This window comes from Alosa pseudoharengus, unplaced genomic scaffold (genome assembly GCF_046254945.1).
Source record: "Alosa pseudoharengus isolate Yale_2024_CS ecotype anadromous, Long Island Sound unplaced genomic scaffold, YU_APseudo_1.1 YU_APseudo_1.1_scf_18, whole genome shotgun sequence".
Lineage (NCBI taxonomy): Eukaryota > Metazoa > Chordata > Actinopteri > Clupeiformes > Clupeidae > Alosa > Alosa pseudoharengus.
The window spans coordinates 30645032-30670782 of record NW_027468650.1 but is presented as its reverse complement, the minus strand read 5'-3'; the positions used below and the strand labels follow the sequence as shown (position 1 = coordinate 30670782).

Below are 25751 nucleotides of genomic sequence, written 5' to 3'. Positions count from 1 at the left end.
GAAGAACATAGAACAGGGAACAGCCACAACCACTAAAACTCCCATGGAAGTGAAGCCTGGTTATCCCCATTAGGATATCCAGTTAAAAAAAATCTAAAACACAAAAATAACCCATGACTAAAGTGTTACCAAAATAGTGGCTTATATGGACTTAACAGGAAACCAGACTGCTACCTGGAGGTCACCATAAAGAAAACACATTCTGTTAATGTTCTGTTTAATGATGACAGGAAGCCGTGAAGTGTGCAGCAAAATTGTGAAGTTCCACTGAACCATGCGTCATGGTGATCAGAAGCACCACATCATGGATCTGCACCTAAACTTGACCTCATTGTGTCAGATAAACCACCAAGCCCGTTTCTGAGGCCAAGTCAGAGGGATCCATTGCCACACTACAGTCATATGACACTTAACATGATTATGGTACAGATCTGACTCTGATCTGGACCAAATACATTGAGCAAGAGAAGTCTCCAGAATGTGGAATGACGTCATACTGTGGTATCAAACCACCTCATGTACTGCACAGTAACTGGATTAGAACTCTATAAACCCCCTGTTAACCAAAAGACACTGTGATATGGAAGTTTTACTAATACTCATAATAATAAAATAAAATAAAATAATAATAAAAAAGAAGTGTTTCTGCATTGATAGATGCTCAGACATTGTGAGGTTCAGTGTGAGTCTGTGTGAAGGACAAATTCCATTACCAACTACCCTCCAGTGAGCCAGAAAGTATACGTTACACAACAGTCCCATTCCCCTTGTTATTTCAGCTTAACTACCCAAACGTGCAAAGAAACATTTGGTTAGATCAACTGGACACTTCTCAGAACCCATGGCTGAGTGCGGTCAGTCTCTATGCCAGTCTCTATGCTCATCCAGTTCAACAGCACAGGTCAGAACTTAAATCACAGGTATGTGTTAGTGAGCGAAGAGGAGGTTTGCCATGCGGTGCATCTATTTTAAAACAAGTGACAGTGATTTGCTGATGTCTTGATGTAAAGGAAGCAGCCAGTGTTCATATGTATAAGTGAAGTACAGCTACTAAGGTGGAGAGGTATAAAAAAAGCTCATGAAAGATCTATTTGAGGCGACAGTGCCCCAAAAATAGCTTTGTGACAGGCAAAAAGCCAACCTCATTAAAACATCATGCCAACACTACCTAAGAGCATGACGAGAGAAATCGACGACAACTTGCTAAAATTTCTGGTATGCGAGGTGAAACACTCTCTGACGCTGCGCGTGTGTGAGTGCTATCGGGTCAAATGAAAGACAGACGAGCATGCTGAGTAACACAGATAGCTTTAATCAGTCTATGAGCCAGAGCTGGACTCACTGCCTCCATCAGGCCAGCTCCTGTGTCCACGCCGCGGTGCAGACAGCATGATCACTGACAGACAGAAAATGGTATGGAAGACTTCTATTCCCGATGGTTTATTCTCTGAACTAGCTATCTAGGCATGTGTGTGTGTGTGTGTGTGTGTGTGTGTGTGTGTGTGTGTGTGTGTGTGTGTGTGTGCGTCTCTGTGTGTGTATTAAGGTGTACATGTCTGTATTATGGCCACAATGGTGGCTTTTTCCTTAACAAAAAAAGAGTAAAAAGTCTCACAAGAAATTACTAACATAAACAACCTCTTTAGATTTCATAACAACTTAAAAAAGAGGGTGCAACACACTGGAAGAAAGTTCAGAAGTATTGACCCACTTATTCCACTTTTGGGTAAATACTTTATATCTATACTACCCCATGTCATCTCTTGGTCTGAAAACTACACCTACAGCACTCAGTTTTTCTTCTTCTATTCATATGATGAATTGCTGCCTGTATGGCACATTTAAAAGTGTGTGTCTTAGTAAGAGTGTGTGTATGGTTGTGTGTGAATGTGTGTTATGTGTGTATGTCTGTTTCCTAACTTTAGCTAGGATGATGTGGCTTTCAGGCTGCTTTGGGCTGGTAGGGGCGGGGCTACCAAGTCTGAAGCCCCTCCCTCTGCTTGCTCCTCCTCTGTTCCAGCATCTTCTTCCTCCTCCTGCTCCTCATCCTCTTCGTCATCCTCTGAACAGGATCAGGTTAGAGATAACACAAATGATCTGATTTAATGGACAGTGTCAAAATAAGGATGTATAAAAGATAAGAGAGTTCAGTGAGAGAGTTATTAAGTTATTAAAGAGAGAGTTAATTGTTATTAAAAAGGACAATACACATAAAATCAAGATATGAAGTATGAAAAAGTAGTAAGTAAACACACACATTGGCAAAACATTTGAGTTTCTTGGTTTGTTTCGGTGCTGTGGCCCCTTCTCTCTGCTGTGTGCCCTAAATTGCTGGGGCAGATTAACCGCTCACATGGCTTCTCATATCACTGCTACCTGTCATTCCTGTCTGATGACTGCACGGTCTCGGCGCAGATCTTGGGATTGTCTCTTTGACATATCCAGCATGGATGAAAAAACTTCCACCTCCAACTAAACCTCTCTAAGACCAAACTGCTAATCCAAACAAGTTATACATCTCAACATCAAAACAGACTCCTCCCAAGGTTGCAAGAAACTTGCTGTCATAATTGATGAACAGCTGACCTTCTCTGTTCATGTCGCCCAATTGTGCTGCTTCGCAATATAAAAAAAGATCAGGCCACACCTCCCACATGCTACAGATGGTCCACAGTGGTGCTTCTGGTTTTCAATCAACCAAAAAGGGCTCACTATCCTGCTGGCCCTCAGCTAAGAGTAGCTGTTTCACATTCAAGTCACAAATGCTTGCCTACAGCGTGATCGCTGGGTCTGTTCCCACTCATAAAGACTTATATTACCCTTCAACCATTGTGTTCCTCCAAGGAACGTCGTCCCAGTTGAGAAACTCTCATTTGTAGTCCCCCGATGGTGGAACAAGCTACCAAGTGCTACTAGAGTAGGGAAGTCACTCTCTACCTTCAAGAAGCTCTTGAAGACCCAACTATATTCTGAGAGTACCTCTTCATCTAATACATCTGCAACACATCCAACAAGCCAACACACCGATCATGCACTTCCTTTGCTCTTCTTCCTTCCACTTCCTTCTCCTCTATAAACATAGCTTCTGTTTGTTGTATTGTTTTTGTTTGTTTGTTTGTTTGTTGTATTTTCCTATCCTATGTAAAGCGACCTTGGGTATAAAATAAAAATTATTATTATTATTACTCCTTCTATCACTATCTCCTTTGATTACACTTTGACAGGTACCTCAACTTCTGCACTCACATCCTCTGGTAGTCTCGTAGTGTTTCTAAAGTGGTATTTTCACCCACAAGGTTTACTTTGCAATGTAGCTTGAATGTTAATCCTCGATTTGTGTGTGTCGCTTTGGATAAAAGTGTCTGCTAAATGAATAACATTTAAATGTCCTTCCTTACCGACGATGAAGTCAATGCTACGCAGTGCTTTTCTCTGCTTCAGAAAGTTAGCTGTGTAGTGATCCATGTTCTCGTAGCCTCGCTCCACTTTCTCCAGATGGGACGTGTTGGAGGCTTCACCAATTCTGACAGAGAGCAAACACCAACAGTAACAGGTGCAATCACCAAGAAAACTGAACAGGAAAAGTGCTGTTACACAGATATCTACCTCAAGTAAGCACTTACTTTTTCAAAAGAGGTCTTGCTGTCTGCAAAAAAGCACAATAATGATTGCATTAGTTATTACTAATGGTTAGTATAACTATTACAATGTATTGTATATTAATGTGTATTATATGACAACTATATAATATTATATAATTTATTTTACTCATAAACATTGTGATAGATCAGGAATATCTTCTAATTTAATTTTTAAAACATAGAACTTGCAGGGACATCCCTCTCCATTTTCAAAAAACTCCTGAAGACCCAGCTCTTTAGAGAACATCTCCTCTCATAGCACTACTTACAACAAGTCTTGCTGATCCTAGCACTTACCAGCCGTCTTGATCTGACACGTAACTGTTAAAAACAGCACTCACTGATGCACTTATTCTTACTGTACTCTACCGTTTTTTATATTGTCCTAAAATTGTTGAGAATTGCTTTAAAACTTAAACTTTTTACCATGTTGTTAGTCGCTTTGGCTAAAAATGCGTCAGCCAAATGTAATGTAATGTAAATGTAATGTAATGACTCATAAAATTGTTTATGCACTTCTGTAATCTTCACAGTTTTAACACCCACTGATGGTATATGAAACTACCAGTAGAATAGCCTGGCGGGCCATCCTATATCATTGACATGTATAGTCTGGAATCGAATCATTCACCTGCTTAATCCAAGGTGCGGGCAGAGAATTGTCTTTCAAACTGCCTAGGCATGCAATAGGCCAGCACTACGACCACATCCGTATCCGGTCGGCAAAACGGCAAATACATCCTTCTTTGAAAGGAATGACTTAAGTGCATTGTGTTGCTCTACTTTCAAAGAAAAGCACAAGTCCAACTCCTCCAAAGTTGACGCCAACGCCGATTCAAACAACCGCTCTTCGTTCGCCATAGCCACCTTCCTTGTTGTTCACCGTCGCAGGACTGTCGTTATCCTGTTAAGCCTGCCTTAAGACTCTCTAACAAAATAGAGCGATGTGATTGGATGAGGTCCACAGCGTCAGCCAATCGAAATTCCTATGGTTCGATACTAGACGTACAGGCTGAGCAAATTAATTTGCTGCCGCTAGGGTGCGTCTAGATTTCTAGGCTACCAGTAGAAGGGTTCTATAAAACAGTATACATGAGGAACTTCTGAGTGTAACACGTTACTTTTCTAAATTCAGTAATCACATTACAGTTATTAACAGCGTGTGAGCAAAGATTACTTTATACTCCTATTTGACATTCTCCTATTAGGAAATAGGAATCCTCCTCAAGCCGTGGAGACGCATGTTGTGGTGGTGTGCTTTACCCTGTCATGAGCAGGGTGTGTGGAATCAGGCCACCTTCTACAGCACTGACTCTGATAGATAATACCGCTTTGCTTTCCTATTTAAAAAAAAAGCCAAAAATAAAACACTAAATAATATGCACCTGTATGAAAAAAAATCTGCCGTTCAAAATGTTGCGGTAGCGAGTGCATTCTTATTTAAGTTAAACTGCGTTGCCGGTCTTATTGTGTGTGTGTGTGTGTGTGTGTGTGCGTGCACGCGCGCACATGTGCATCTTCTGGGAGGGTGACAAGAACATTCACAAAAAATAAAACCCATCTGAGTATTTGTTAGCTGAATACTGAACGGGAAACAGTGCTATCTGTGGTAGGCCTACAGCGCGAGTAGTGTAATAGACTAGATTATGCTACCTAATGTTTCATACAACATAATTAATTAAATAATAAATAAAAGGGGTCGATATCAATAACAGCGTCCATAGAAACATTTAAACGCAGTAACGCAAAAGTAATGTAACACGTTACTTTCCATAGAGAATAAAGAAGTAATGTAAGGGATTAAACATTTTTACAGTAACGAGTAATGTGCAATACATTACCTTTTTTGAGTAACGACCCCAACACTGCTTCTGAGTATAAAATGTTTTTAAGGAGACACCCTAAAGGATAAAGCCTTGTTGAAAAAGTAAACTTGTTCTTCAAAGCATCACTCCTTAAGTGAGTTGTAAGTGATGATGAAACATGATGATGAAAAGCTCTTGGCTTTGACTGTAAGTCTTTTGGCGCTTCATAAAAAAAAAAAAAAAAAAACACGGCTAACTCACCTGCAAGAACACAGCCATTTCAGGCTCCTCCATGGTCTGAATGCCCGTCTCCACGATCTTGCTCATGGACTCCAGGTGTTCGTTGTACTTGCGCTTGAGGCCCTGGATGTAGTTGAGTTTCTCCTCCTGCTCTGCCGACACCTGCAGAGTCATCTCCCTCTTCCGGTCCTCCATGATGGCATACAGTTGGTCAAACTTCTCGCACACCTGTGACTTCTGCCTCCTGCTGTTCTCCTGTGGAACACAGGTAGTAAACACACCTTTGAGAAAGCAAGTCATGAGTGAGAGAAAGTGAGTGGGTTGTCACTCTAACACTGGTTCTTCTACTTTGCCGTTTTTCTAATTCAGTTCAATTTCATTTACTGAGTATAACGGCAAATCTATTTCATTTATATTCAGGTACTTTACCGACAGGGGCAAGGGAAATTTCACTTTTATCAGGAAACCTTGAGCCAAAGCTCTCCTCCTATTCTAATTCCCATTTACCTAATAATTACCTAATTACTAGGCTTGTGAAAGATTTTCCCACACGGCCCTCTAAAGGAACTTCAGGCAATGCTCACTATTAAACGAGCTATGATTAAACGAGCTATGTCTCTCGGCTTCGAGTTGTCTTGAACAGTCTCCAATCGACTTGTATTGTATTTAATACAGTGGCCAGACGAGCCACAGTGTGGTGTTGCAAGAGAGGCGGCCCAGCACTAACCGGTTTGCATGCTAACTTCAATGGATATCTGGACAAAACGGAGCATAGGCATTTTTGACATCAAAATGGCTGTTTCTTCACACTCTGTTGCTATTAAGGTCATTCTTAGATGTTTCAAACTTAAACAAAACGTCACATAGCGCCTTTAATGATGGTTCATGAAAATATAAAAAAGTGAATACAATAAAAAAAAAAAATGAAAAGCCACTCAATGACTGAGGATGATCTACTTGAAGAACTGAACTGAAGCAATAGTGTCTGGACTGAAACTCCAAAAATAGTCTAAAAACAGGTTATACTGTATGCACTTATGCTGGCGAGTTTCTTCCTGGACTCTCTGTCTCTCCTCGTTCTCTCTCCCTTACAATCAACCTTGCCAGAAGTTCCTCTTTGTCATCTGCAGTGGCCATACGCGCACTCAAGTCTCAGAAACACGACGCGCATGTCAGTCACCGGCTCTCGCCGGACGGCGGCCATGGGGCTTGGAGACGCTCCAGCGTCCTGTGGTACCCACACACATCACCTCCAGCTGAAGAGCTGTCGGCTCACCCTGTCCATCAATACTCCTGATTGTTCCCCTTTTGTTTATGAAGAAGAGTAGATTGACTAAAGGAGGGGGGGGGGAGAGGAGAGAAGAGTGGGAAGGAGAGAGAGACAGAGAGAGGAGAGAAAGAGATAGGGGGGGCAGAGGGAAGGAGAGAGGACCAAAGAGAAGGAAGTAGAGAGAGAGAGAAGCGAGGAAAGGGGGAGGGAAGGAAGAGAGAGAAAAGAGGAGAGTGAAAGAGGGAGGGAGGGTGAGAGAGAGAGAGAGGTGGAGAAAGAAGGAGAGAGGGAAAGAGAAAAAGAGAGAGAGAGGATGGATGAGAGGGAGGAAGAGAGTGACGGAGGGTGAGAGGTAGTGCTTCCTGTGGGAACAACTCACCTCGATGATCCTGCAGGTCTCCTCCAGCTGACTAATGACACCCTGGATCCTCTCGTTGTTGCTCACCATCATTGCTATCCTGTCTGTCAGCTCCGTCTGGGGGAGTGTGTGTGTGTGTGTGTGTGTGTGTGTGTGAGCATGTGTGAGCACACACACACACACACACACACAAACACACACAAACATATACACACACACACAAACATACACAGACACACGCACAGAGACACACATTAAAATGAAAGCGTACGTTAACAAATCCATTAGACAGACAATTATCCTCAGACACAGCTTGAAAAACAACTCTAATGACGGCTAATGAAACATCGGTGGGCTTATTGCGCTGCTATTTGTCTAATTTATCTGAGTGGCATAAAGACTCCAAAACAGGAACCCCATCACATCTCAATGACGAGACGCACGTGCAGGCTGGCATACCTTCTGATTTTGGTAGACGTTGGTGAGAGGGGCCACCTCGCAGTCTTTATGCGCCCCGAACACTTTGCACATGGAACAGGTCGGGGTGCTACACGTCACACAGTAGATGTTGATCTTCTCGTCCTCGTGGACCTCGCACATGGGCTGGTCTGGTTTCGTCTCTGGGGCAGGTTGGCTGCTGCTGCTGCTGGGCATTAAGATGGTGAAAAAGAAGAAATAAAAAGCCTGGTGTTATATACCTCTGTGCCCCCTCTGTTCATTTACTTTAATATGCCTGTAGCTGTGTTTATGGTGTAGCCTATTGGCTGTGTGACCTACATCTCAATAGAGATACCCAGTAGGCATCTGTGGCTTTTCTCTTATTTAGTTTTTTCCTAGACCATCTACTTGTGTTGTTCTTCACTAGTAAATCCTGCAGCTAAGTGTTTGGATATGTTTTACTCTTATATACATGGCAGGGTTTCATTAACTGTTTAGAATGGATTTGTTTTTTTATGTAACCAAATATACTACAGTTATCAGTTATTCGCCAATAATAGTCTTATGAAGAACACTGAGTTTCAAATACATTATAGGACACTGTGCGAATGTCAGTGAGTGTCATGAGCAACCATACAGCATCAGGTCATCGTGAGTTGTCACGATGACCTGAGGGCAAAGGGGGTGGCAGGTCAACAAAGAGCAACTATGCCGCAACTCCAACCGGAACCCTGCCGCGGTCCAGGCCACCACTGCTCTGACTCACAAAGCCCTTAGGGGTCATGTGGTCACGGTCGCAACAGAAACTCCTGTCGTGTCAACTCAAATGATGGAAAAGAAATTGAGTGCTGTAAAAAAAAGAGACAAGAATGCAATTCCATCTGCAGTTGCAAGGGAAGATCAACTCATAAACAAGCTGAAATGACTTGAGTGCGATGTTTCGTGACAGCAGAGCAGACAGCGGAGGAACTGTGTGGCCTGTTGGGATTTGTACCGTTTACATCTAATATTATTTCCAACCAAGAGAAAAAAATGTGCTCCACTAAAAAACAGTTATGCTCATTACTTTCATTTAACTTCACTTCACCATTTGTGGTCAGAAATATCAGGAGTGTGTCAAACCTCCATAGGCCAAACACCATGCACTTACCCTAAATGTATCATGTTATGTATGTAGTCTTCGTTATGTTGGTGACTTTCGCAAGACCCAAGGTGTAGGCCTACCATTGGTCAAGTGGGACCATTTAATAATGTATTTAAATATTGTGTAAATATATACTTCTCTGAAAATATAGGGCATTGAGGGATTGATTGCTGAGTGTATATGGTGTATGTTTGGTTCACGTTCTTATTTGTCATATAGGGCCCACCATGTAGACTACTTGATTGTTCATTTTGTCATCTTAGCCCACAAATCTCAACTCAAAAGTCCATATCCTCCAAGCTATAGCCATATAGGCTACCTATATAGCTATAGCTACCATATGGTGGAAGGTGCTATCCTTACAGGTGGATGGATGCGTGACCTAGTAACCTATTTAGGTAGGAAGACTTGTTGTTAACGGAGCACCCCGATGTAATGATAGCATTTTCATAATGTAACTTAATGTAAACTCAACTTTTAAGTGCCAACACATAGCTTATATATCTATGTTGAAGAAATGTAAGTTACTACGAATTGCTTTGATACAGGTTATAGGCCTACCTTTTTATAACGACCTAGTTAACATTATACCGCAACATTAGCCAGAAGAATCTGTGTAACTGCTTTACCTGGTCGACTGCTGTTTGTACATGTCAATGATGTTTTCCACCAGGAGGTTTCTCTGCAATCCATAGACTCCATGTCGGTCCAACACAACCTCATGTCTGCAGGATGGGCAACGGAAACGGCCTCCAGACGTAAGCGAGCCGCCTCTTGTGGGTAGGTAAGGGTTGGATGCCTTGTCACACGGATGCATTAAAAGGTTAATACGGTAATTGTCGAAGAATGTTTGTAATAATGTATGACTTATTATTGCAACACGACCATCATATGCGCCTGCCTAGCCCATTACGTTTTCAATGGAAAATAACTGGTTAAAGTATTCACCTGTAAAATTAAGTTACAGTATTGCGTAATTTGACGCAAACGTACAGATAAGTCGATTTTTACTATACCTGAAAGACATCGTTAGCACATTTGCGGCAAAGGTTGTGTTGACATGGAAGAATCACCACTGGTTTTGAAAATATCTCCAAACAAATGGGACAAATAAGCTGCTTCTCCAGGTCGTCCATTTTCCTCACTGTCTAGAACTATCAAACTACCAGTATTGGTCGTCTTTTTTAACATGTACATATAACATAAGTTTGTTTAAGAGACAAAAACCATGGCCCATACGAGTAGGCTACACTCGTTTCAAGTTGTTACCCGGCTGTGAGGCTGTTTTTAGAAACCTCACGTCAAAGGTTGCCATGTTTACGTGCCCATATATGAAAATGATTGAAGATACGCAAACAGCTGACGACTCGCTGGACACATGAACACACGGTCTACTTTTAATGTCGTAAAACTCATCCCCACACAAACGTAACCCCTCTAGAAAAACAAAGTTAATTTCGCAATCCACAAAGGCAACAAATCAGACAGACCAAAATTGTTGCCTACTGATATAATTTGGATTATTGTGGGCAGCTGGTTAGTTTATTTTTTGCAATTTAATTAATATACAAAATGTAGGCTAATGAATTCAAGTTAAAATTCAAAGTTGCCTAATTAACAGTCATTTACAATGAGAATATTTAGAACAGAGTATAACACAAGACTATTAAAGATATAAAAAAAGAAGACAGCAACATGTAGGCATAGGCTACACAGTAATAATGAGAGATGTGTGATGTCTGTGTGAGTGTCTGCACGCAGATGCGTGTGTGTCTTAAACACAAACACAGGTGTAGGCTACTTTCGACTAGTTTAGTTATCCACAGATGTGTTACATTTAGGGTTGACAAGGATGCTAAAGGCCCTCCACCAACTACTATGCCATTTTTTCAATGTCGTCAATGTATTAAACATTTGAGATAGGCTGCCTTTTTTGGAATTTAGTCTTGATTTCTCTTATTTTGCACAGTGTAGAAGAAATTACTTCTCTGCCTCAACCCTCTCTGTCTTGAACATGTATTTGTTGTTCACAATTGCAGCCAGTCTTTGCCTGTTTGCCTGAGCCTACTGGTTAGAATTGGCCTCTGCTTTGTATCTCTTAAGAGAGAAGATTACTTTTTTCGTTTTAGGGTCAGATAGCCTTTGATTCAGGGTTCAGCTCCTGTGTTTTCAGTGCTTCAGACTTGAATGTGTTTTTCAGAAGCATCCAGGCTAGCTAAAGCCATGCCAGGGCGTACATCGGCCCACAAGCATCCAACTGAACATACACTGAACTCTACATACAGAACAACATACACTCACTGGGCACTTTATTAGGTACACCTTGCTAGTATCGGGTTGGACTCCATTTGTCAGCTGCACATCTATCATGCAAATCTCATGCACATCCCAGGTGCCCTATTGGATTGAGGTCTAGTGACTGTGGAGACCATTTGAGTACAGTGAACTGTCATGTTCAAGAAACTGTCAGTTTGAGATCATTTGAGACATGGTGTGTTATCCTGCTGGAAGTAGCCGTCAAAGGTAAAGGGATGGGCATGGTCAGCAACAATACTCAGGTAGGCTGTGGTATTTAAACAATGCCATTGTTTGGTACTAACAGTGTCCAAAGTGTGCCAAAAAAACATCCCCCACACTATTACTTTTCCACCAGCAGTCTGAATCTGTGATACAAGGCAGGACAGGACTATATGCACTCATGTTCTAACCCTACCATTCGAATATCGCAGCAGAAACACATCAGACCAGGCAACATTTTCCCAGTCTTATATTGTCCAATTTTGGTCAGCCAATGCAAATTGTAGCGGCATGGTCTTCGGCTGCTGTAGCCCATATGCTTCAAGGTTCTTTGTGCTATGTGTTCAGAGATACTCTTCTGCATACCTGGGTTGTAATGGTTATTTGAGTTACTGTTGCCCTTCTATCAGCTCGAACTTGGCCATTCTCCTCTAACCACTGGCATCAACAAGGCATTTTCGCCCACAGAACTGCCACTAGATATTTTTGTTTTCTGGACCATTCTCTGTAAACCCTTGAGTCCCTGTAGATCAGCAATTTCTGAAATACTCAGACCAGCCCAACAACAATGCCATGTTTAAAGGGATTTAAACCTTTATACCCCATTCTGATGCTCATTTTCATCAGATAATTTTGACCTACATGCCTAAATGCATTCTGTTGCTGCCATGTGATTAGCTAATTTGATATTTGTGTTAATGAGCAGTTGAACAGGTGTAGGCTACCTAATAAAGTGTCCCAGTGAGTGTATGTAGTCTGATCTGTTTAACCTATTCTGATCTAATCTGATTATCTTTTCTGCCCATAAGGTCTCTGTTCGGTTCCATTGCAGTTGGAGCAAGAACTGTAGCCTAATGTTTGCTGTTGTTGGTGGCGGGCATCACTCACCTACTGTGTGCCACTTGCCCACTCTCCCATGCCACTCGCCTACTGTCCCTCACCACTGTTCCGTGCGACTTGCTGCGTTCCATGGGTTAGGGTTAGAGTTAGGGTTGGAATTGGTGACATGGGACAGTGTTGGCAAGTGTCACAGGACAGTCTCACAGGAGAGTAGGCAAAAACAGAGCAAGCAGTGCTTCACATGAGCTTCTGTGTAGCTCATGTGATATAGGCCTAGATTACCTACCTGCTATTACTTCACTGCTTGACATTACCCTAAATTGAGACATAGCCAATCTCACTTTATCAATGAAGAACATTTCAGAAATTAAAGCTGCAGTTGGCAAGAATTTTTTGATCATATTCACTGAAACTGACACTATGCTCCGACAGAACAACATAAATCAGCCAGTTTTAGAAAAAAACCTGCACTTCTACCTCCACCTAGAGCAGTGGTTCTCAACCTTTTTTGAGCAAACGGCCCCCCTGACCTTACTTTGATCCTCTGTCACCCCCCCCCCCCACACACACAATTAAAAAAAAGCCCTGTGTAGGCTATAGGCCACTCACACCCATTTCTGTGCTGTTTTGGTTTCTTCTGGAATTATAAGAAAATGTCCCTATGAGCCTATTTTATTATTAAGCAGATTTAGCCCACTGTTAGAAGCAATAGGAGACTGGTTGGGTAAAAAAAAAAAACATGTAAAAATGGATGTCATTTGCATTGTACTGTCAGCACTTTTTCTTGCTATCCGCCATGTTCGTTTGTGTTGTTTTATTAAAGATGAAGACGTCACAGTGAATTGTTTATGTTTATCGGCGTTACTATAGAGATGACGATAGCTGGGGCTGGGGGACATGAGTCCGGGCGTGTGCAGGCCCGAACTGCACTGTATGACCACTGAGCATAGATAAACAGTAAAATGTAGCTGGGACGGTATGGGGTTAAAAACCCATGAATGAAAATAGCCTATTTATTTCAGGTAGCCTATTTTTGCACCAAAAATATGTGAAAACCATGAAAGTTTAAAATTAAAAAAAAAACTCTCACGTTCCCAGCGCCCCCCTAGGTTGTACGAACGCCCCCCGTTGAGAAACCCTAACCTAGAGCTTGTTATTTGTTTTGCAAAAATCCACAACTCCCGGTTCTTCTGGTCCAATCAGAGCAGGGCTGTGTGAGACCTGACTGTCAATCACAGTCTGGTGCGCACTGAGGTGCACAAATAGGGCCTTCACCCACCTAATTTTTTGGGCTCCTTGCATTTTTTTCTTTATTGGCCCTAAATGAACAGAAACACATTGGCTCAAATGTTAATCATGATTTGCAGCCTTGACACCATTTTTGTCCCAAACGGAGACGCTTTTTGGGTTAAACGCACCGGTTTTGCTTCGTCTTGGCCGATCGTCCAAACGAATCCTGTAAAGGCACTGCCCGAAACCGCACTTTTTTGAAACCTGGTCCCAGGGTGGAAAAATCTGAAACCGTAGCCCTTGTGGGTTCGTTTGGATGGCGAAACCGCATACTTGCGTATTGATGATGTCATCGCCACACCTCAGCTGCCCTGGACTTGACATTTATCGTATTGCCTAACAATACTAGTTTTCATACATGACATTACCTACGATTACACTCAGTAGGATAAATATCACAACTGGTGCTGCGCAGCGCCAATAGCTTATGACTTGGTGGACTGAACAGTGTTTTTCCCAGTGTTTTTTTGATGCATTCTAGCTACTGTCAGTGACGCGAGAGAACTACTCAGAAGTTATTAGGGAAGTGCGGTGTAAGTTTAAATTAATTTGTGCGTAGTGCCGGTGTCATTCATTTATTTTACATGTCTTACAACATAAATACATGCATTCACAGTGAAGTCAGATATGAGCATACAAAGACGCTTAGAACTCATGTTAAGCCGATGGTAGCGCACTAAATGTGAATGCACGATTTGGTATTATATTATTATAGCAATATTATAAATGTGGCGACGGAATAGCCTAGAACTTGGTAGGCCTAGCGTTTAGTAGCCTATGCAATTGTGATGATAGCCAAAACTAATGTGAATCGCGGACTATCCTACAATCAGAGAAAGTAAAGGAGATCATTTGTACCTGCGTTAGCCAAATAAAGGACGGGACTGCACCCTTCACAAACCGTAAAAATTAAGTTTATTAGTTTTACAGTTGACTACGGTTCACAGTTCACCATCAGTCCACACAAACAATTCTGGTTTCCTTGCACTAACCATTTTCGTCTGTAGCCTATTCTGTCTGTTTGTATAGCCTACAGCGCGCAAACTTTGGTCAATTTCTGTAAAGAAACAGTGCCACCTATAGGCCTGGGATATGAAGTAACGTGTTGAGTCGTGTTGAGATCGTTTTGCGTCATCTAAATAAACTATTTGCTACGATATAGGCTACCTCTGTTACAATAAGTCGTGACATTAGCCTAACAGACAACAGCCTATTTCGAGGTGAGGCTTTAGGCTCATGTCTGTATCACTGGGCTATGCATATTAATGGTGGTCTAAGCGATGCTGGGTCACTTCACTTCTGTTGACTCTTAAACAAAACAGACAGCCAGCTCGCTACTTCCTCCCCCACCCTCCCGTGCAATTGAAACTCTCCTAAACGCGCATCTCGTCTGTGATTTGCTGGAACAGTTTGTTATGTTTTTATGGGCTAGGTTTGCAGGTTGTTTTTGTTGCCATTTTTGGAGCCTGGGCTGTCCACAGAGATCGCGTTTTTTTAAAGTGTATTCAGGACACAGACAGCTAGTGGTTGGTTAGGTGATGTGTGCAGTAAGTGACATAAAATGTTTTAGCCTAAAAAAAAACGTGTGGCATCGCTTAGAGCACCTTTAATTAAATGTAAAAGACACAGAATAATAAAGCAAAGATAATTAATGCGTAGCAAGATGGGTTGTCCTAGTTAATGTCTATAAGGGCAAAGTGGAGTTCAGTCAGAGACGGGTTCTGGTTCAGTCCCCGCCTGCACAGGGGCGTGTCACTGACGTATGACTGACGTTTGAATGCCTCGGTTCCACGTGGTTGATGCATGGGGAGGGTTGCCGGAGTACAAAAGAAACTTGGTGTACACCTTCATTAATGTTTTCTCCCGACTGGAGGGTCATACTGTCACGACATTCTCCTGAAATGGGGAGGAGGGTTTGGAGTTCATGATACCGTGTCCGAAATGTGCATCCATTGCTCAGAAAAATAAGGCTTTGACAAATTCTGGGAAATTCTTGGATTCTGCCATAGACCTCAATGTTAAAAAGGGAGCCGATCACTGCATAAATGGTGGATAGTGGCCCCTCCTCTTGCGGGGCGTGTATTACTCCTACCCTCATTGCATACATTTCCGAGGACAGGAAATGTCCTCTCAGGAAGTATCTTCGTAATCAACCATCTTTGAATGAAGTCTACCCAAAGCATGTTTGCAAACATATGCAAAGGGAATATAAATAAATTGTGTTGCATATACCATCTTAATTAAAGGATAATTCCGGTGTGATTTTGACCTAAAGTGTCTTGAAACATGATACCGAGTGTGAACGTATGTCTCATAGCTCACCTCAGCTTGTCCCCTGCACTCAGAAATCTGGCGATAGTTAGCCAATGCTACCAACAGCGTTTCGTTGTGGTAGAACGAACAAAGCATTCATTCTTGAGTAAAAGGAACAAACAAAGCATCATCAGGTCCCTTTCAACAGGTGTACAATCAAGCACGTTAACGTTAACTTTAGTGTTGCCGCCATTAATAGATAGATATACTTTATTCTTCCCCAAAGGGAAATTACAGTTTTCCAGCAGCGCAGACCAACACAGCATTCACAGATAGATAGATAAATTACTTCAAAATATTATTTTTCTGCTCAGGGACGAGTCGTTATAAAGTGTTATTGCAGTGGGTAAAAAAGTCTTTCCTGTAACTTTATCTTTCCTTCGTACAACGTAATTGGCGTAGCCTCCAACTGAAAACAGTTTTTTTGTTTGACTAAGACTTTCAGGGAAGATACACCAGGCGCGTAACTGAAGCCTTCCGTTCGCGATGCGTAAAATCCATTTAGACGAATGGTCTATTTTTTTTTTCTCTCGGCTCACTTTTTCTCTTTTTATCACGGCTGGTGTAGCTTCAAAGTCAAAGTCAAAGTCAAAGTCAAAGTCAAAGTCAAAGTCAAAGTCGTGCCTGGTGTAGGTTAGCCCTTAGTAGACATAATCGACCATGAACATTTTTTTTCCAGTCTCTTAACGGCTCACTGTGATGTTATCAACTCTTGAGAATTTTCAATGACTGTCTAGTCAATTAGCCTAAAGATAAGTCGTTAGTGGCAGCACTACACGTGGTGCTTGATTAATGCACCTGTGCAAAGGGAACTGATGAAACCCATGAATTGAAATTCCTTCACATTATTGAGACCAGTGTTAGCTAGCTGTGTAGTCCTGCAAAATAGGTATGAGGGCAGCATAATTACAATAAATAATATAATTTGTTTTAGTTATATGAATGGTACCCATGTTGTGAAATTAGATAATCACTGTAACAGAGGTTGCCTCCCCTCATTTAAAAAAAAAAAAAAAAAAAAAATTGCCCACAGACGAATACTGATTTAGCCCTGGGGGGCAGGCAACCTTTGGTGCAGTTAAATCGCACTAGTTACACTGCATTACAGTGGAATCTACACACTTGAATAACAGTCTTTTTGTTCTTATTTTTTTCATTCAGAACATGTATGCCTATCCAGTGTTTCGCCGCCAGTCAGCCAAGTCGACTAGAATTCTCATGGCGCCATCGGGGGAGGCAAATTTGGTTAAAAGTTCTGGAAGGGCTGAAAGGGCTAAGCCAAAAGAGGAGGTGTTGGCAGAGGCCAGTACTTATGTCACCGACCATGGTGGAGACCCCACTGACCGAATTCTAGTACTGGCTCACTGCCAGTTTCAGTTTGGCATGTACCAGGGCCAGAGATTTAGATGGCTCCTGGAGAACAGTCTTGGCTATGCACTGTATTTGGTGCATAGTATTTCAAAGGAGAGGGCGCAGGCAACCCCTCTTTCAGAAAACAAACAGCTGTTCCAGCAGTACACTTCTCACATCAGAGAATTCACAGAGGAACTGGAGAAGTATAGTAAGAAGCAGGAAACTCAGGCTAAAGCGCGGGAAACTGGAGACCAGGGCTGTTTAATGGTGGAGTTTGGAGATTTCCAAGGCCGCTCCATGAAGTAGGTTTATGAGGACCAGAGCAAGGAGGCCCAGGCCCTCATCAAGTACCTGGTTACAGCAGCTGCCCGGCCCAACACCAACATGGCAGTTTTCAAGGCATACGTCTTGAAGAGACGCACCTTGAAGAGATCTATAGCCTCCGGCTCCTCTGCACCTCCATCTCCTCTGCAGCCTCCGGCTCCTCTGCACCTCCATCTGCAGCCTCCGGCTCCTCTGCACCTCCATCTGCAGCCTCCAGCTCCTCTGCACCTCCATCTGCAGGAATCCAAACTGGTGCATGGAAACCTGTCACTGTGAAAGCGCTGCTGGCGCGTAGCAAAAACTTGTCTCCCTCACAGCTGGCAAGGAAGCTGATGTCACCAGTGTTACGACCCCCTGTGCCCCTTCAGGCCTGACATGGCCATTGCATGGGCAATGCAGCCCTAGCTTGCCCAAATTAGCTAATCATACACACCTGGTGAAGTTTTGGTCTATGCATTGAACACATTTGTATGTAAGCATATAGCCTTGTACATTTGTTTTTGCAATTTGTGAAGTTCCTAGGTGGGACTAATGTATGTTTGTCTGTGTCTTTCATACTGGTTGTGGTTACATGTGCACTTTTTGTAGCTCAGGCTTAGTTAGTGCAGGTTTAAGAAGTGGTCCGGAAGACTCACTACTTTTTCTTTACTCGGGAGTCAGGGAAGCTGTGCTAAACCTGAGTAAGGAAGCGTGAGTTCTTTGTTTTTGTTTTCCTGTCCTTTTATTGTAACCACTATGCTGTATTACTAGTGATAATTTCTGTGTCATTTTAACCATACAGCCTTGTGGAGAGCACCGATTATGAGTGGTGTCATGCAAGTTGTAAAGCCTTACAATGAATAAATAGATAGGTGGTACTATGTAATAGTTAGTTTTGATGTATGTGCTACCATATTTGTATGTGCTACTATATTTGATGTATGTGCTACCATGAATTTGACTGTCATTGTGAATTCTGTATGTAAAACTATTTATTCATTGTTTTAAGGGTGGGGGTGTTACGGCTGCATGTGTTCCCAGTGCTGTTTGTCCCTGTTCTCTCCCCTCTCTACCTCTGCTCAGGTGTGCTGCAGATAATTGCCCTGATTGGGAGCACCTGGCCCTGATTGATAAGGAGTTAAAGGCTCCAGGATCCAGTTCCTGAGGAGAGGCTTTTGGTGTGGGGACTACTGGCTGTCTTGCTGCCTCTCAGCCTGGGATTGTGTCTTGTCTTTTGATTTGGACTTTGTGTCATGTCTATGTAGTGTTCTGTTATGGTTTATCTTCCATGTAATAAATCCCACTGGTTGGGTACATTTTAAAAGGTGTTCCTGTTATTTAGTAGGATTTGGGGTCAGTGGTGGGTTTTTGTTCACCCCTAAAGGGCCACGTAAGGGTGGGGGTGTAACAAAGGGGTTGTTCTCTCTCTTGATTTGGGGGGTACTTTTCTGTTAGGCACATTCTGTTGCAGGCACCTCTGGGTTATCGCTCTCCCACTAGCACTTTCTTTGTATCTTGGAACATCATACTGACTTTGGCATACACGCACCCACATGAACACACTTGCATACATGCTCTTACTTTCCCCTAGACATCTTTTGGTAATGCTTATTTATTGCTTTTGGTTACTTTTGAATAAATACTTTATTGATTAAAGTTATCTCTGTTGTCCCAACTCCCTCTTTATGTTGCGGCTTAGAGCCGGGTCGTAACATAAATTGGGGGCTTGTCCGGGAGATAGTGAACACTTTGGGAGTCTGGACTGTGGAGATTTTGGGTGAGAAATGTGCTGGTTGTTGAAATTCCCTAGTGGTGTAGCCTAGCTACTTAATATTGATATTGGTCAGAATCCGGTTAGTAAGAGTGCTCCAGCTAGGTTGCTAGCAGCCTCTCCTTCGGAGTACTATTTGTTATTTTGATTTGTTAATGTTAATTGTTTTGAGGGGTAATCCTGGTCGGGAATCTCGAATTCCTGTCGGGGGCACGCTATTCGCGCAGTCTCACTGTGACGAAGTTCATGCGTTAACCAGTCGCCCCGAGGCCGGCAGGCCCTGGAAGACTAGCCAGGTGAAGTTAGTTTCTTTGGTGGTAAGTAGGTACCGGAATTCTATTGAATGACTAAGTGGATCACGTTGATTAACACCAGCAGATTTCTCACTAGAAGTTTGGAGCTTAATTTGGGGTGTGTATGTGTTAATGGTAAGCATAGCCTATGTCAGTTTTAAGTATAGTTTACTGATTGTTTGTTGTGTGTTAGAGTTTGCTCTTCCAGTAGAAATCCTTATATTAAACATCACTGTAAATCAGCTCAGGTAGCTATTGCAGAGATGGTTTAATGATTTTCACACTGGAGGGTAGCGAGCACTCGTCTATTTCTGTGTTTGAGAGTGAGGGCCTTTGGTTTAGTTACTTGTTTGGAGGTTTGGTGAAACCTCATGTAGCCTAAGCCAGGGTTGGCTAGGATTTGAGGAATGACTTTGGTAAACTTGCTTGGTGCAAGTAGTCATTCGTGTGTGTGTGTAAGTAACTTGGCCCGTAGTTGTGTAGAACAGTAGAGAAGCTGCATGCCTGTTAAGTGACCTTTGAATAGTGTTTGTGTGGCTTGGTCAAAGCACTTTATGAGGGAATGTGGTATTCTGCTCATGTTTTGCTATTATTGGTTTGCTTGTATGTAGTCTCTTACTGTTTATTGTTTACTGTCTGTGTCATGTGTTTTGATATGCTTATATTTGGTCTTGTCAGTAAACTTGCTTTAGTTAATCTCACCCACAGTGAATGTTTTATTAAGGTTGTTGCTGTGAAGATTTGAGTGCCTGTAACGAGGTGTTAATGATGCACCTGCTCAACGAGAGCATTGGATCCTGATGGGGTTAACGTGGCCCTGATCATGTGCTCAGAAGAGTTGCTTGTGCTACTGAGACTTTTAAGGGTAGAGACCAAGGCTCAGGTTGATACAGTGTTGTTCAGAGAATTCACATTTGTGCAGATTTTATGGGAATTCTAAAATGCCTTTGTTTTTCAGCTGCCGAGGGGTGCTTCAGGAGGTTAAAGCTCCATGCAGTTATTGATGCAGGTTTGCCTGCATTTTGCCTCACAGTCCCCTTGCAGCATCTAATTGGCAATTGGGTTGGTGCTGCCCACTTGTCAGGTTGCTAGTCTTTCAAGTTACTGTAGTGTAGTCTGGTGGCCCACGGGTTGCTGCGTTTGACGCAGGTCAGGTATAGACTACTTTTCACAATGATGTCAGTTATCCCTTGTGGGATTGTATTTTAAAGGAGAATTCCGGTGTGATATTGACCTAAAGTGTGTTGAAACATGATACCGAGTGTGAACGTATGTCTCATAGCCCATCTCGGCTTGTCCCCTGCACTCCAAAATCTGGTGCTAGTTAGCCGATGCTACCAACAGCTTGTTCAATGGTGGTGCTTCGGCATCGGGCTAGCCATGCAAATAAATCACTGTTTTACACCATTTACGAGGCTCAATGTATCTCCACACTTCATTGGTATACTACCGAAGGCCCTGACATTTAAAACGAGACATTGAGAACTTTGAAAAAGCACTGGTAGTTTACTTACAAGACGATTTATACAGACAGTATCTTCATGAAGTTTAGCGTTTGCAGCCATCTTGAATTTAGTCACGATAAGTCGAGCAACGAGTAAGAATGAACAGGTATGATAAGGGATCAGATTCCAAAAATAATTTAGTGGAAATGCATGGATTCCAGTTTCTTCTAGTAGCAGCAACTGGAATCCATGCATTTCCACTGAATTCTTTTTGGAATCTTCGTGAAGATACTGTCTGTATAAATCGTCTTGTAAGTAAACTACCAGTGCTTTTTCAAAGTTCTCATTGTCTCGTTTTAAATGTCAGGGCCTTCGGTAGTATACCAATGAAGTGTGGAGATACATTGAGCCTCGTAAATGGTGTAAAACAGTGATTTATTTGCACGGCTAGCCCGATGCCGAAGCACCACCATTGAACAAGCTGTTGGTAGCATCGGCTAACTAGCACCAGATTTTGGAGTGCAGGGGACAAGCCGAGATGGGCTATGAGACATACGTTCACACTCGGTATCATGTTTCAACACACTTTAGGTCAATATCACACCGGAATTCTCCTTTAAGTCATGTGAGATGTGTTTGGTTTTATTCATATTATATGTAATTGAATGGTTTTGTAAATCTGTAAATCTGATCTCCTAGTGATGTGGGTGATTTTGCCTATGTGTGTTCTACTTGATCTTTTCTGTCTCATGTCCTAGGGCCCAGGATATGGAGATGTTGATATTGGGATCACACGAGGTCTTAGGATTTGTTTTTGTTTTCAGATTTCCTGGAAGAAATCTTCTTTAGGGAGGGAGGTGTTACGACCCCCTGTGCCCCTTCAGGCCTGACATGGCCATTGCATGGGCAATGCAGCCCTAGCTTGTCCAAATTAGCTAATCATACACACCTGGTGAAGGTGTGTGGGTATTTAAGGGGTTGTTCTCTCTCTTGATTTGGGGGGCACTTTTCTGTTAGGCACATTCTGTTGCAGGCACCTCTGGGTTATCTCTCTCCCACTAGCACTTTCTTTCTATCTTGGAACATCATACTGACTTTGGCATACACGCACCCACATGAACACACTTGCATACATGCTCTTACTTTCCCCTAGACATCTTTTGGTAATGCTTATTTATTGCTTTTGGTTACTTTTAAATAAATACTTTATTGATTAAAGTTATCTCTGTTGTCCCGACTCCCTCTTTATGTTGCGGCTTAGAGCCGGGTCGTAACACCAGTTAAACCTTGTGAGTAGGAGTGAACTTTGAATTTCTCCTACAGCAGTTCTACATGTATAGCTTTACCATTTTACCTGACTATACAGACTTGTCCACTTTTCTCCAGCTCCAGTACCGCGGTGCATCTTAACTCCGGCTGCAAAACCCCCGACCGAACACTTGGCCCACCAGGAGATTTTCCCTACTGGTAAGTATGCACCATCTTGCATACATTTGTCTCTGTGTAGTCACAAGTTCCAGTAGTTTTATTGTCATGTACTCATAAAAGGAATTATAAGTAATGCAATTATTATGCTCAAGAGCCAGCTCCACTTTAAAGAATAAAAGTCTAATAGTTTTAACATTTGTTCTCCAGCGACTTCTGAGGATGACGGATGAAGAACTGCTATCTGCTGCATCGCAATGTGAAGCACAGCTAAATACAGGTGTGGCATATAACACAAATGCCAATATTATTTTGTGGAAAATGTATATTCTTAATTTTATATTTTACTTCACAAAACAGAATTAAATCACATTAACTGGAAGGCATTCTGAGTGCACTTCAAAAAAGTGTACACTGGGTTCTTTGCTTCTTAATAGAAGCAGTCTCCATTTCCTTGCTGTTTCTCTCTGTAGTATTTCTGCACTGTGCCTGTTTGTGGGCTGCATTTATGGCATATTTCTATGAAATGCAACAGTCATCCTAATATTGTTTTGCTGCCTGTTTGCTTTGTTTCTCCTTGATTAGCTCTTGCAACGACTGTGCATTTAGAGGCCTGTGCTGATCCCCCTCCAGTAGCGATGCCAGGTCTTGTTGTTAATCAGCCACCAGCTGAGCTTCCCAGTCACTGGAAGGATCAGCTTCCACCTTTCCAGCAGGAGTGGATTCGGCACACGTTATTCAAGGCCAACCCACAAACCGGCAAGCCAGAGCTAGTGGCCCAGCTGAAGCTTTGGTGGCATCCTCCTCAGCCCCTTCTCATTCACACCCAGCCTCCCGCCTCTCCTGACCACTTCTTCTGTCGGCCGCTGTTCTTATGGATGCCCCATAAGATGTGGAGGTTTCCTGTTGTCTGTCTTCGTCCGGCCTGTGGCAAGCAGCGACTAACAGCAGCAGGACTGTACCGAACAGTGCGCAAGGTGTTGGACATTGACGGGTGGTATGATCTTGCAACTGAGTACTTGGAGTGCAAACGCTGCTCAAAAATGTATCCTGCTTGGTCTGAGGACATCTTAAGACAGCTGGATATGGGCCACCACAGCCAGTTTCCAGCTTTGCTAACATACAGGTAATTCATAATGGATCTCACTTGTTAGTTGCTTTTATTTGTGTTGTTTGTGTTATTATTTTTTTTTAGACATTACACTCTTCACTCTTCTTTCCTTAGATACGCATGTGACATCAGGGTGCTGAGAATGATGAGGGAGAGGACAATGGGCAACAGTGTAACTCAGCTGTACAAAAAGCTGCAGGAACAACACAGCGAAGCATGGATGCAGCGTGTTCTTCAGTACCTGACAGCTTGTGAGCCCTTTACGAGATTGTCTGCTGTGCGTCCCCCTGCATTCGCTGAGCCTCCCCCCTTGCCTGCTCTTCCCAAACCCAAGTGGCTGTTGGCTGTGTATGCCAGAGATGTACTAGGTCGACTGCATGACGTGAAGGCCAAAATAACATCCATCTTTGGCTCCGTCCTCAAGATGGACTCCACAAAAAAGGTCACCAAGAAACTTGCTGGTGCTGCTGCAGGTACAGCCGCTTGGTGCACTAATGTGGGAAACGAGCACGGGCAAGTTTTAGTTTCGGTCCTGACAGCCGGTGAGGGACAAGCACTGGACGCTATGGCAGCTGGCCTAATGAGGCGGTACAGGGAGGCAGGGCAGGCAGCGCCTAAAATAATGTACGTGGACAGAGACTGCTGTAGTCAGCATGGCCCTTGTCGGGTGAAGGCCATGTTTTCAGAGTGGGACGGGCTTCAAGTGCGCCTTGATATATGGCATTTCATGCGGCGGTTTGCTGCAGGCGTCACAACGGAGGCTCACCCCCTGTATGGCGTTTTCATGGCACGCCTGTCCACGTGCATTTTCGAGTGGGATCCGGAGGAAGTTGCTGCTCTTCGCCGCGCCAAAGAGTGTGAGCTGACTACGAGGGTCGGCCACATCTCTGAGGAGGCGGTGACTACTCACATTTCCCGGAGGGAGTTGGCGCTGCACTGCAGGAGGAGGACCAGAGGGGTGGAGGAGACCGTCAGACTGATTGGGTCACTGATCAGTCTGTTTGACAGTTTGAGTGGGAAGGACACTGGGTGTTCCTCTGCTGGACCACGAACGGATCCAGCAGATATGGCAGGAGCAGGAGAAACACGTGGGCTGTATCCAAGACCCAGAGGACTTCCCGCTGTACATGAAGACAGGCACCCTGAAGAAAGGCGGTGTGGAGCTGTGCTGCCTAGAGTCCTTCCATCTCCACTTGAACAGATTTATTCCAGGTATTGCATACATATACAAGGATACAAGATACAAGGAAGTTTATTGTCACATGCATATAGTTACTGGAAGTAAGAAATGCAGTGAAATTATGTCTACTTGTATTTCTAATATTACAGTCCTATTACATGTTACAGATTCTTCATAGCATCCCATACGTACTGAATATCTTGTTCAAATGTGACAAAAGCTTCTTTGTTTATTTAACCTTCAGGAACCAGTGCCAGTGATGCGCATTTCCAGGCGTATCTTCTTGAAGGGCTGATGCGCTGGAACGATGACCGAATGGAGGACACCGTAAAAGGAGCATCTTCCATCCGCTCTTATGGCAGTGCTCTGAGAGAGGCAGTGGACCAGCTCAGCCAGAAGGTGCTAGAGAGATGCTGGGATGAGCGGTATCACACCCCTGGAGCGTACACAGGACAGAAATTATTCCTCATCCAACATGAGAAATAACTTAGTTTGTTTTTTAATAACACTATTCATTCAACGAGTGCTATATTGCTTAGAAATATTAAGCATACTTTCTTTTTTCTGTTTTGTTTTTGTAGGTGAATTGCTGGGAATGGAGTACTTGTACAACCAGACTGGCAAAACACTGACTGCAGTGCTCCAGAACCCAGAGGAGGAGGACAGGCTGGTGGAGCAAGTCAATGATGAGGACATACAAGATGAGGGATTTGAAGAAGAGCTCACAGAGGACATCACAGTTCCTGTGCTCTATGAGGATGACCCCTGCCGTGATCTGGTGGAGAACAGGCCCTCACAGTTGATGTCGAGTCCTCAGGCCTCTCCTCCTCAGGCCTCTCCACCTCAGGCCCTTGCATCACCTGCTGATCTGCCGTCCACGTCACATGATGGAGGACAACATCCTGCCACTGCCCCTTCAGTGTTGCCAGGCACCTCTGAGGCTGCACTGTCTGACGAGACTCAAGTAAGAGACTCAATCCATTTATTAGGGAGCAGTCATTGGACCGGATGGGA

At 43.1% G+C, this 25751-nt stretch overlaps 1 protein-coding gene across 1 annotated transcript; it reads right to left on the bottom strand.

The window, feature by feature from the left end:
* Positions 1 to 1298: 1298 nt before the first annotated feature.
* On the bottom strand, positions 1299 to 10035 carry trim55b (tripartite motif containing 55b). The gene is made up of 8 exons (XM_076291367.1): positions 9913 to 10035; positions 9526 to 9695; positions 7774 to 7960; positions 7336 to 7431; positions 5708 to 5941; positions 3624 to 3646; positions 3399 to 3523; positions 1299 to 2062 (listed from the first exon to the last, which is right to left on the bottom strand). Exons 1-8 carry the CDS (start codon positions 10030 to 10032, stop codon positions 1926 to 1928), a joined length of 1092 nt encoding a protein of 363 aa, XP_076147482.1. The 5' UTR covers positions 10033 to 10035; the 3' UTR covers positions 1299 to 1925.
* Positions 10036 to 25751: the final 15716 nt, after the last annotated feature.